This window comes from Somniosus microcephalus, chromosome 20 (genome assembly GCF_052327205.1).
Source record: "Somniosus microcephalus isolate GS21.2 chromosome 20, FLI_Smic_1.0, whole genome shotgun sequence".
In the NCBI taxonomy this organism is placed as follows: Eukaryota; Metazoa; Chordata; class Chondrichthyes; order Squaliformes; family Somniosidae; genus Somniosus; species Somniosus microcephalus.
Window position 1 is genome coordinate 22,134,582 of NC_141006.1, and position 12,688 is coordinate 22,147,269.

General features: G+C 49.7%; 1 protein-coding gene across 1 annotated transcript in view; it reads left to right on the plus strand.

Moving 5' to 3' along the window:
- Nucleotides 1-12,688, plus strand: part of mnmip1 (manchette microtubule inner protein 1) — a 145,140-nt gene that overhangs the window by 43,441 nt on the left and 89,011 nt on the right. The window contains exons 4-5 of the mRNA XM_085963172.1: nucleotides 1,914-2,029; nucleotides 4,773-4,890. Coding sequence (XP_085819298.1) covers nucleotides 1,914-2,029; nucleotides 4,773-4,890 — 234 coding nt within the window. The remainder of the gene's footprint in view (nucleotides 1-1,913; nucleotides 2,030-4,772; nucleotides 4,891-12,688) is intronic.

The following is a 12,688-nucleotide window of genomic DNA, read 5'->3' on the forward strand; positions in this document are numbered from 1 at the left end:
AGGAAGCGTTGAGATTTTTTCCCCCCCTCACACTTTTATTTCTTTTCTGAAGGCGTGGTTCCTTGCTTTGGTTTGATTTGAGAGACCACAGTCACCATGGGATCCCGCCCCAAGGGGCCATTCTTTATGTGTGGGGCAGGATGCCATGCCGTGCGGACTGCAGTTCAGGAGGGATTGTGTGGCCAGCGATTTTGGCCTGGTTCCTACAGAGTGGGTGATTTAAGGATGGCTATCCGTGTTGTGGACAGGCCACAAATACCATTAATATTTAGCTCTGTGATGTATCTGAAAGGATGCCCTTTCTGCACACCTTGTGACCTCCATAATTTGATCTTTCAACATTTATAGATGCCAACCTCACCAGGCACCATCTGACCTTTGGCTTTCAACCAGATATTTTACCAGATGCCTCTTGAAATGTCAAGGGTCGCTATTCTGGCCTATATTAGCAGAACATTAGTCCTGATACAGATAAGCATGGAGATTGGCATCAACCAATATAGACAGACACTGACTGATACACAGACAGGCAGGGAGATAGACACATAGAAATAAATAGAAATTACAACACGGAAACAGTTCGTGTCGGCGTTTACCCTCCATGTGGGAAAATAATTCTAATCTCATTCACCCACACCAACTGATACAGACATGTTCCAACTGATACAGACAGACAGATACTAACTGATACAGACAGGCTGGGAGACACCAACTGATAAGAGACAGACAGACAAATACCAACTGATATAGACAGACACCAACTGATACAGACAGACAGACAGATATTAACTGATATAGACAGACACCAACTGATACAGACAGACAGACAGACACCAACTGCTACAGACAGGCTGGGAGACGGACTGCTACAGACAGGCTGGGAGACGGACACCAACACCAAATGATTATTATTCACAATAGAGACTTGGCTTTAATCAAACTTTGAAAGAACCATCTGAACTATCCACTGCAATCCGCTGTGTCCACTGCCAGTTTATATAGTGAGGCCCTTGGAGAGGGTCATTCCAATTCTAAAACACATTGCCCAATGAGGTACTGAACCAAGGAGAGCAGGAAAGTGCCAGGTTCAGTCCCTAGTTTGTGTTGGGTCAGTTGATTTCTGGGACAGAAGAAAGGATGTTAGAATTGGCCAGAGTCAGCCAGGGCTCCCAGTCCGCGTCACGGCCCCAGCAGGAAGATGCATGTAGGTAGGTGCCTGTCGAGGATTGGGCTCGGCTGTGATGCTTTCCATCGCCGAATAGCCTGGAAAAAGTCAGGATCTAGGTTCACACATTAGACTGACCTCTTTGGCAATAGCCTGGAGGGAGGGTCGTGCCCCAGCAAGGACAAAATTAGAGGGAAAATCGCAGAGCTGCGAGTGTGAGAGGGATGTATAGCAGTGACTGCTGACTGAAGCAGAGTGTTGACCCCTGTGAACGGAGGGAGCTCTGTGTCAGCCGTGGCTCAGTCGGTAGCACCCTTGCCTCTAAGTCAGAAGGTTGTGTGGTTCAAGCCCCACTCCAGAGACTTGAATAAACACAAAAATCTAGGCTGACACTCCAATGTAATACTGAGGGAGTGCTGCACTGCCGTCTTTTGGATGAGTCGTTAAACCGAGGCCCCGTCTGCTCTCTTAGGTGGGTGTTAAAGGTCCCATGGCACTATTTTGAAGAAGAGCAGGAGCCAATATTAATCCCTCAGCCAACACCTGAAATAGATTCTCTGGTCATTATCACGTTGCTATTTATGGGAGCTTACTGTGTGCAAACTGGCTGCTGCATTTCCTGCGCTACAGCAGTGACAGTACTTCATTGGTTGTAAAGCGCTTTGGGACATCCGGTGGTCGCGGCAGGCGCTGTAGAAATGCAAGTCTCCTTTTTTCTTTTCACTGACAGTCGGGTCTGTAATTGCAGAGCACGGTGTGAAGAAGAGGAAGCAGAGATGGTGCGAGGTTGTCATTTCTTACAGCCCTGTGAAACCAGAAGAGCTGGAGCTCAACTTAGGGGACATCGTTGAGATCCTCGACGAGGTGAGATCTCATTTCAAATAATTTTTTTTAAAGTGAACAAGTTTGTCATCATCACAGACCATGGGGCTTCTATCTGTACTGTGGTTTCCATTAAAAGACATAGCGAAGGCCCATAGCCCATAATACAGGGCACTAACAGGTTGTAAAAGGATGGAAGGTGAGATAAGGGTCGTGTCAACCACGGTAGTAGGGAATTATCGGTTGAGGAAAAAGGAAGACATTTCGGAAGCACTAGTATGGAAGGTGGCATTGTCAGAACAGATGTGACGGACGCTGTTCCATTCCCCCAGTTTCTCCGTCTCCGTCACATCTGTTTGGGTGACCGCTTTGCGGAACACCTCTGTTCAGTCCACAATCGTGACCCCGGGCTTCCGGTCGCCTGTCACTTTAATTCTCCGCTCCACTCCCACTCTGACCTCTCTGTCTTTGGCCTCTTACACTGTTCCAACGCAGGTTAATGTAAGCTCGAGGAACAGCACCTCATCTTTCGATTAGGCACTTTACAGCCTTCTGGACTCAACATCGAGTTCGACAATTTCAGACCATGACCTCTGCCCCTATTTTTTCACATGGCAGCTGTTGATGATTCTGCCATTCCCATTTACGCCTCTTCTAGACTCATCTATTGTTTCTTTACCTGTCCCATTACCATCTCCTGTTGCTTTGTACAATCATACCTTTTGTCATTTAATCTCTCCTGCCTTCCACCCTATCACAGACCTTCGCTTTTGTTCTTTCCTCTCCTCCCCCCTTTCCCTGCCTATGTACTTGCTTAAAACTCGTTATATCTCTAACTTTTTCCAGTTCTGATGAAAGGTCATCGACCTGAAACTTTAATTCTGTTTCTCGCTCTACAGATGCTGCCTGACCTGCTGAGTATTTCCAGCATTTTCTGTTTTTATTTCAGATTTCCAGCATCCGCAATACTCTGCTTTTGTAATCTATTTTAGGTGTTAGTTGAGGGATAAATATTGGCCAGGACAACGGAGAGAACGCCCCTGCTCTTCTTCGAATAGTGCCCTGGGATCTTTTGCATCCATCTGAGAGAGCAGAAGGGGCCTCTGTTTATCAGCTCATCTGAAAGAGGGCACCTCCGACAGTGCAGCACTCCCTCAGTACTGCACCGGAGTGTCAGCCTAGACTTGACCCACAACCTTCTGACTCAGGGACCAGAATGCTACCACTGAGCCAGAGCTGGCGCTGTAACACCTCACTTGGGCGCTAAAAAAAAACCCCGTAGAATGTAGAAGGAAGGGGAAAGTGAGGGAGGTGTGGAGTTCCATCGTTTTGAGATCCTGGGAAAGAATTAGTTTGAGTGGGAGACGGAGTGACAATCCTGATTACAGCACAGCGAGGATCCAGGGAGAGGAGGATTGTGTGGGGTTAGGAGTAACAAGAGAAGAAACTCCAAGTGAAAACTAACCATAGACCTACAGATAAAGCAGAGAGAAACAAGAAAGTCCGTGAAGGAGAGACTTGATTCGTATTAAAAATGCTAATCTCTGAAGTGAAACATGTACGTAGGGTTGGGTCTCTGTGCTGTAGGACTCACTAATTATCCCTGTGCGTTCAATTTTTGCTGCATATTAGCATGAATAGAATGTGAATGCATTTTTATTTAGTAAACAGTGTGTCCTATTAGTAAATTTACATTAAAGTTGTATGCTGGCTCACCCACAATTCCCTACAGGGTGTTTTGTACCCTCAGAGGAGGCAGAACTAGATGGTAAGCTGTTCCCCTGGTGAGAAAGAGGGTTGGGTCTCCGCACCTGTCACTATCCTGGCACTCCCTACCTAACAGCACTGTGGGAGCACCTTCACCACACAGACTGCAGCGGTTCAAGGAGAAGGCCCACCACCACCTTCTGAGGGCAACGAGTGATGGGCAATAAATGCTGACCCAGTCTGTGTCACACACATCCTGAGAGCAAATCAATAAAACATTGACTATTCTGCTGAATGGTGATGTGAGGCCCATAGGATCATAGAATCATACAGCACAGAAGGAAGCCATTCGGCCCATCGTGGCTGTGCCAGCACTTTGAAAGATCCAATTAGTCCCACTCACAGAATCACAGAAACCCCACAGCGCAGATAGAGGCCACTTCGGCCCATCGAGCCCGCACAGAAACATATCCCACCCGATCCCCGTAACACCAACACATATCCCACCCTATCCCCGTAACCCCACATATTTAATCCCCCTAACACTAAGGGTCAATTTATCATAGCCAATCATCCTAACCCGCACATCTTTGGACTGTGGGAGGAAACCGGAGCACCCGGAGGAAACCCACGCAAACACGGGGAGAATGTGCAAACTCCACACAGACAGTCACCCGAGGCCGGATTTGAACCCGGGTCCCTGGCGCTGTGAGGCACAGTGCTAACCACTATGCCACCGTGCTGCCCTCCTCTGCTCTTTCCCTATAGCCCTGCAAATGTTTCCTTTTCAAGTATATATCCAATTCCTTTTGAAAGTTACTACTGAATCTGCTTTCACCACCCCTTCAGGCAGTGCGTTCCAGATCATAACAACTTGCTGCGTAAACAAAATTCTCCTCCGCTCCCCCCTGGTTTTTTTGCCAATTACTGTAAATCTGTGTCCCCTGGTTACCGACCCTGCTGCCAATGAAAACAGTTTCTCCCTATCTACTCTATCAAAACCCTTCAGAATATTGAACTGAGACTTGTTCAAACACTAGACTGTGCAAAACTATTTTTAATTTTATTTGCCTTTTAGATTGAAGGTGGTTGGTGGATGGGAAGGAAGAATGGAAAAACCGGGGGTTTCCCATCTAATTTTGTCATAGAAATGGACAACACTGAAGGAAAGGGCCAGGGCCCGGTTACCGACTCGAGTATGATTTTTGATTTATTATGTTCAATGAGCAAGTGTTAGAGATTTCAGTTGCGCGGTCACTATTCGCTCGGATACAGCATCACCAGCCACTCCTGTAAGTGGACCCTGCATTCCTTACAATGTGGAGAGCGCCCGTACTATATGATATCTAGTTAAACAATAGTGTGACCCGGGGGGCTGTAACAATAAGAGCCCTTGTTCTGTGTACTGGATACTATGATCTTGTCTGGATTGTCACCTGGATTTCCTCTAACCTTTGGAAGGCAGACTGATGAACACTTCAGTGAGGCAAGGCAAATTTAGAATCAGCAAACTGGTTTATTTTATTTGAAGCATATGAATGAACTGAACGCAGTCCTCTAGTGAAACGTATCTATTTCATATTGCTCCCTGTACCGTGGAAAACAATAAAGTCTGCCACTCTACCCCTGTTATTGGGCTAAACTGACTTTACAAACTCGCAATCACCAAACCAGTCGCTACTAATTTTTCCAATTATGGGACATATATATTCATGTCTCAATATAGAGCCTCTGGCTGGAGAGAAAGTGAGACTACGCTGTCTCTCTCACTGTTACAGGCACAATACCTCCCACAGACTGCCTTTTCCAGCAAGAGAGAAAAGCACAAGCTTGACGTCTGACCCCTCTCTCAGCTTTCTGAGTTAATAATTAGCTTGCCAAGCTGTCAGTCAAACCTCCCAGCTCAAATGATAAACCTCCCCACTTGGTGTGGAAGCTGTAACAACCACATAGTCTGTTCAGCTAAGCCCGCTGATGGGCATCTGAATGAAAACTATTCCAACAATAAAAGTGCATATATCGTTAGGAAGTGTTGGACAACCCTCATTGTCTCAAAATGAGACCAACTTGCTTTGCAGTACTCGGCTTCCAGTTTACTAAATTGTTTGGCTTTAAACGCTTCAGTGCCTGCTGCCTTCTCAATCAAAGCCTCGAATAGCATGGGCAGACAGCCCTCCACTCCTAACATTCCTGCGCAATTGAAATATTCTAGCCAAACTCTGGCCAAGGGTACCTCTGTGGTGCTCCAAAGTCCCTGAATGTGAATAACTTTGCCCCTAATATAATAGTGACCCTGCTCCAGTCCAGCATGTCCTACCGTGGAGGTGCACCCAGTAATAGTGACCCTGCTCCAGTCCAGTGTGTCCTATTGTGGAGGTGCACCCAGTAATAGTGACTCTGCTCCAGTCCAGCGTGTCCTATTGTGGAGGTGCACCCAGTAATAGTGACCTTGCTCCAGTCCAGCATGTCCTATTGTGGAGGTGCACCCAGTAATAGTGACCCTGTTCCAGTCCAGCGTGTCCTATTGTGGAGGTGCACCCAGTAATAGTGACCCTGCTCCAGTCCAGCGTGTCCTATTGTGGAGGTGCACCCAGTAATAGTGACCCTGCTCCAGTCCAGCATGTCCTACCGTGGAGGTGCACCCAGTAATAGTGACCCTGCTCCAGTCCAGCATGTCCTATTGTGGAGGTGCACCCAGTAATAGTGACCCTGCTCCAGTCCAGCGTGTCCTATGGTGGAGGTGCACCCAGTAATAGTGACCCTGCTCCAGTCCAGCGTGTCCTATGGTGGAGGTGCACCCAGTAATAGTGACTCTGCTCCAGTCCAGTGTGTCCTATGGTGGAGGTGCACCCAATAATAGTGACCCTGCTCCAGTCCAGCATGTCCTATCGTGGAGGTGCACCCAGTAATAGTGACCCTGCTCCAGTCCAGCCTGCCCTATCATGGAGGTGCACCCAGTAATAGTGACCCTGCTCCAGTCCAGCATGTCCTATGGTGGAGGTGCGCCCAGAAATAGTGATCCTGCTCCAGTCCAGCCTGTCCTATCGTGGAGGTGCACCCAGTAATAGTGACCCTGCTCCAGTCCAGCATGTCCTATCGTGGAGGTGCACCCAGTAATAGTGACCCTGCTCCAGTCCAGTGTGTCCAATCGTGGAGGTGCACCCAGTAATAGTGACCCTGCTCCAGTCCAGTGTGTCCTTTTGTGGAGGTGCAACCAGTAATAGTGACCCTGCTCCAGTCCAGTGTGTCCTGTCGTGGAGGTGCACCCAGTAATAGTTACCATGCTCCAGTCCAGCGTGTCCTATCGTGGAGGTGCAACCAGTAGTAGTGACCCTGCTCCAGTCCAGTGTGTCCTATGGTGGAGGTGCGCCCAGTAATAGTGACCCTGCTCCAGTCCAGCAGGTCCTATGGTGGAGGTGCACCCAGTAGTAGTGACCCTGCTCCAGTCCAGCAGGTCCTATCGTGGAGGTGCACCCAGTAATAGTGACCCTGCTCCAGTCCAGCGTGTCCTATGTGGAGGTGCACCCAGTAATAGTGACCCAGCTCCAGTCCAGCGTGTCCTATGGTGGAGGGGCACCCAGTAATAGTGACCCTGCTCCAGTCCAGCAGGTCCTATGGTGGAGGTGCACCCAGTAATAGTGACCCTGCTCCAGTCCAGCAGGTCCTATCGTGGAGGTGCACCCAGTAATAGTGACCCTGCTCCAGTCCAGCGTGTCCTATGGTGGAGGTGCACCCAGTAATAGTGACCCTGCTCCAGTCCAGCGTGTCCTATCGTGGAGGTGCACCCAGTAATAGTGACCCTGCTCCAGTCCAGCATGTCCTATCGTGGAGGTGCACCCAGTGATAGTGACCCTGCTCCAGTCCAGCGTGTCCTATTGTGGAGGTGCACCCAGTAATAGTGACCCTGCTCCAGTCCAGCGTGTCCTATTGTGGAGGTGCACCCAGTAATAGTGACCCTGCTCCAGTCGAGCGTGTCTTATCGTGGAGGAGCACCCAGTAATAGTGACCCTGCTTCAATTGAGCATGTCCTATGGTGGAGGTGCACCCAGTAATAGTGACCCTACTCCAGTCCAGCATGTCCTATGGTGGAGGTGCACCCAGTAATAGTGACCCTGCTCCAGTCCAGCGTGTCCTATCGTGGAGGTGCACCCAGTAATAATGACCCTGCTTCAATCGTGCATGTCCTATGGTGGAGGTGCACCCAGTAATAGTGACCCTGCTCCAGTCCAGCGTCTCCTATGGTGGAGGTGCGCCCAGTAATAGTGACCCTGCTCCAGTCCAGCGGGTCCTATGGTGGAGGTGCACCCAGTAATAGTGACCCTGCTCCAGTCCAGCAGGTCCTCTCGTGGAGGTTCACCCAGTAATGGTGACCCTGCTCCAGTCCAGCGTGTCCTATGGAGGAGGTGCGCCCAGTAATAGTGACCCTGCTCCAGTCCAGCAGGTCCTATGGTGGAGGTGCACCCAGTAATAGTGACCTTGCTCCAGTCCAGCAGGTCCTATTGTGGAGCTGCACCCAGTAATAGTGACCCTGCTCCAGTCCAGCAGGTCCTATTGTGGAGGTGCACCCAGTAATAGTGACCCTGCTCCAGTCCAGCCTGTCCTATTGTGGAGGTGCACCCAGTAATAGTGACCCTGCTCCAGTCCAGCGTGTCCTATGGTGGAGGTGCACCCAGTAATAGTGACCCTGCTCCAGTCCAGCGTGTCTTATCGTGGAGGAGCACCCAGTAATAGTGACCCTGCTTCAATTGAGCATGTCCTATGGTGGAGGTGCACGCAGTAATAGTGACCCTGCTCCAGTCCAGCGTGTCCTATGGTGGAGGTGCACCCAGTAATAGTGACCCTGCTCCAGTCCAGCGTGTCCTATGGTGGAGGTGCGCCCAGTAATAGTGACCCTGCTCCAGTCCAGCAGGTCCTATGGTGGAGGTGCACCCAGTAATAGTGACCCTGCACCAGTCCAGCGTGTCCTATTGTGGAGCTGCACCCAGTAATAGTGACCCTGCTCCAGTCCAGCGTGTCCTATGGTGGAGGTGCACCCAGTAATAGTGACCCTGCTCCAGTCCAGCGTGTCCTATGGTGGAGGTGCACCCAGTCATAGTGACCCTGCTCCAGTCCAGCATGTCCTATGGTGGAGGTGCACCCAGTAATAGTGACCCTGCTCCAGTCCAGCGTGTCCTATCGTGGAGGTGCACCCAGTAATTGTGACCCTGCTCCAGTCCAGCGTGTCCTATTGTGGAGGTCCACCCAGTAATAGTGACCCTGCTCCAGTCCAGTGTGTCCTATTGTGGAGGCGCACCCAGTAATAGTGACCCTGCTCCAGTCCAGCGTGTCTTATCGTGGAGGAGAACCCAGTCATAGTGACCCTGCTACAGTCCAGCGTGTCTTATCGTGGAGGAGCATCCAGTAATAGTGACCCTGCTTCAATTGAGCATGTCCTATGGTGGAGGTGCACCCAGTAATAGTGACCCTGCTCCAGTCCAGCGTGTCCTATGGTGGAGGTGCACCCAGTAATAGTGACCCTGCTCCAGTCCAGCGTGTCCTATGGTGGAGGTGCGCCCAGTATTAGTGACCCTGCTCCAGTCCAGCGTGTCCTATGGTGGAGGTGCACCCAGTAATAGTGACCCTGCTCCAGTCCAGCGTGTCCTATCGTGGAGGTGCACCCAGTAATAGTGACCCTGCTCCAGTCCAGCGTGTCCTATGGTGGAGGTGCGCCCAGTAATAGTGACCCTGCTCCAGTCCAGCAGGTCCTATGGTGGAGGTGCACCCAGTAGTAGTGACCCTGCTCCAGTCCAGCAGGTCCTATCGTGGAGGTGCACCCAGTAATAGTGACCCTGCTCCAGTCCAGCGTGTCCTATTGTGGAACTGCACCCAGTAATAGTGACCCTGCTCCAGTCCAGCGTATCCTTTGTGGAGGTGCACCCAGTAATAGTGACCCTGCTCCAGTCCAGCGTGTCCTATGTGGAGGTGCACCCAGTAATAGTGACCCTGCTCCAGTCCAGCATGTCCTATCGTGGAGGTACACCCAGTAAGAGTGACCCTGCTCCAGTCCAGCGTGTCCTATGGTGGAGGTGCACCCAGTAATAGTGACCCTGCTCCAGTCCATTAGGTCCTATGGTGGAGGTGCACCCAGTAATAGTGACCCTGCTGCAGTCCAGCGTGTCCTATCGCGGAGGAGCGCCCCGTAATAATGACCCTGCTCCAGTTCAGCAGGTCATAGAGTCATAGAGACATAGAGTTTTACAGCGCAGAAAGAGGCCCTTCGGCCCATCGTGTCTGCGCCGTCCATCAATCCCTGTCCAGTCTAATCCCATTTTCCAGCATTTGGTCCATAGCCTTGTATGCAATGGCATTTCAAGTGCCCATCCAAATGCTTCTTGAATGTTATGAGGTTTCCTGCCTCTACAGCCCTTTCAGGCAGTGAGTTCCAGCTTCCAACCACCCTCTGGGTGAATAAGTTCCTCCTCAAGTCCCCTCTAAATCTCCTGCCCCTTACCCTGAATCTATGCCCCCTTGTTATTGACCCCCCTACTAAGGGGAAAAGTTCCTCTTTGTCTACCCTATCTATGCCCCTCATCATTTTGTACACCTCAATCAGGTCCCCCCTCAGCCTCCTTTGCTCCAAGGAAAACAACCCCAGCCTGTTTAGTCTTTCTTCATAGCTGAGGCGCTCCATCCCAGGTAACATCCTGGTGAATCTTCTCTGCACCCTCTCCAAAGCAATCACATCCTTCCTATAGTGAGGCGACCAGAACTGCACACAGTACTCCAGCTGTGGCCTCACCAGCGTTTTGTACAGCTCCATCATAACCTCCCTGCTCTTATATTCTATGCCTCTGCTAATGAAGGCAAGTATCCCATATGCCTTTTTAACCACCTTATCTATCTGTTCCGCTGCCTTCAGGGATCTATGTACATGTACACCAAGGTCCCTCTGACCCTCTGTACTTCCTAGGGTCCTACCACTCATTGTGTATTCCCTTGCCTTATTTGTCCGTCCAAAATGCATCACCTCGCACTTTTCCGGGTTAAATTCCATTTGCCACTTTTCCGCCCAGCTGACCAACCCGTTAATATCGTCCTGTAGCCTGAGGCTTTCCTCCTCGCAATTTACCACCCCACCAATTTTCGTGTCATCCGCGAACTTACTGATCATACCCTTTACATTCTCATCCAAATCATTAATGTAGATCACAAACAGCAAGGGACCCAGCACCGATCCCTGAGGTACCCCACTGGACACAGGCTTCCAGTCACAAAAGCAACCTTCGACCATCACCCTCTGCCTCCTGCCACTCAGCCAGTTTAGGATCCAACGCGCCAAGGCCCCCTGGATCCCATGGGCTCTTATCTTCTTGACCAGTCTCCTATGCGGGACTTTGTCAAAAGCTTTACTGAAGTCCATGTAAACCACATCCACAGCATTTCCCTCATCCACACACCTAGTCACCCCCTCGAAAAATTCAATCAGATTGGTCAGACATGATTTACCCTTGACAAAGCCATGCTGACTATCCCCGATTAATCCTTGCCTCTCCAAGTGGAGACTAATTTTGTCCCTCAGAATTTTTTCCAATAATTTCCCTACCACAGATGTTAGGCTCACTGGCCTGTAATTCCCTGGTTTATCCCTGCTACCCTTCTTGAATAATGGTACTACGTTAGCTGTTCTCCAGTCCTCTGGTACATCCCCTGTGGCCAGAGAGGTTCTGAAAATTTGTGTCAGAGCCCCTGCAATCTCCTCCTTTGCCTCACACAACAGCCTGGGATACATCTCGTCCGGGCCTGGGGATTTATCCACTTTTTGGCCTGCTAAAACCGCTAGTACCTCCTCCCTCTCGATGCTAATATGTTCAAGTATGTCACAGTCCCCTTGCCCGACTTCTATGTCTACATCGTCTTTCTCCATAGTGAACACAGAGGCAAAAAATTCATTTAAAACCCCACCTACTTCATCTGGCTCTACACACAGCTTGCCACTTTGGTCCCTAATGGGCCCTACCCTTTCCCTGGTTATCCTCTTGCCCTTAATATACTTATAAAACATCTTAGGATTTTCCTTTATTTTGCTCGCCAGTGTTATTTCATGGCCCCTCCTCGCCCTCCTAATTTCCTTTTTAAGTATGCCCCTGCACCTTTTATACTCCTCTAGGGCTTCCTCCGTCTTTTGTCTTTTGTAACTGCCAAAAGCCCCCCTTTTTTTCCTAATGCATTTTTGTATATCCCTTGTCATCCAAGGTTCCCTTTGCTTGTTGGTCCCACCCTTGACCTTTACAGGAACATGTTGGTGTTGTACTCTCTCTATTTCCCTTCTGAAAGCCTCCCACTGTTTTGATGTGGATTTTCCTATAAGTAGCTGCTCCCAGTCCACTTTGGCCAGATCCTGCCTTACCTTATTAAAATCGGCCTTCCCCCAATTTAGAACCCTTATTTCCGGGCCGTCTTTGTCTTTTTCCATGACCACCTTAAATCTCACCGAATTATGGTCACTATCGCCAAAATGCTCTCCTACAGATACTTCCACCACCTGCCCGGCTACATTCCCTAGAATTAGGTCCAGTACCGCCCCCTCTCTTGTAGGACTTTCTACATGTTGGCTCAAAAAGCTCTCCTGGATGCACTTTAAGAATTCTGCACCCTCTAAGCCTTTCACACTCTGACTATCCCAATTTATATTGGGGAAGTTGAAATCCCCCACTATTATTACCCTATTATTTTCACACTTTTCTGAGATTTGCCTACATATCTGTTCCTCTATCTCCCCCTGACTGTTTGGGGGCCTATAGTACACTCCCAGCAAAGTGCCTGCCCCCTTTTTGTTTTTAAGTTCTACCCATATGGCCTCATTAGAGGAACCCGCTAATATATCATCCCTCCTTACAGCAGTAATTGACTCCTTAATTAATATTGCAACACCCCCTCCCCTTTTACACCCCCTTCTGTCTCGCCTGAAGATTCTATACCCCGGAATATTCAGCTGCCAGTCCTGACCCTCCCTCA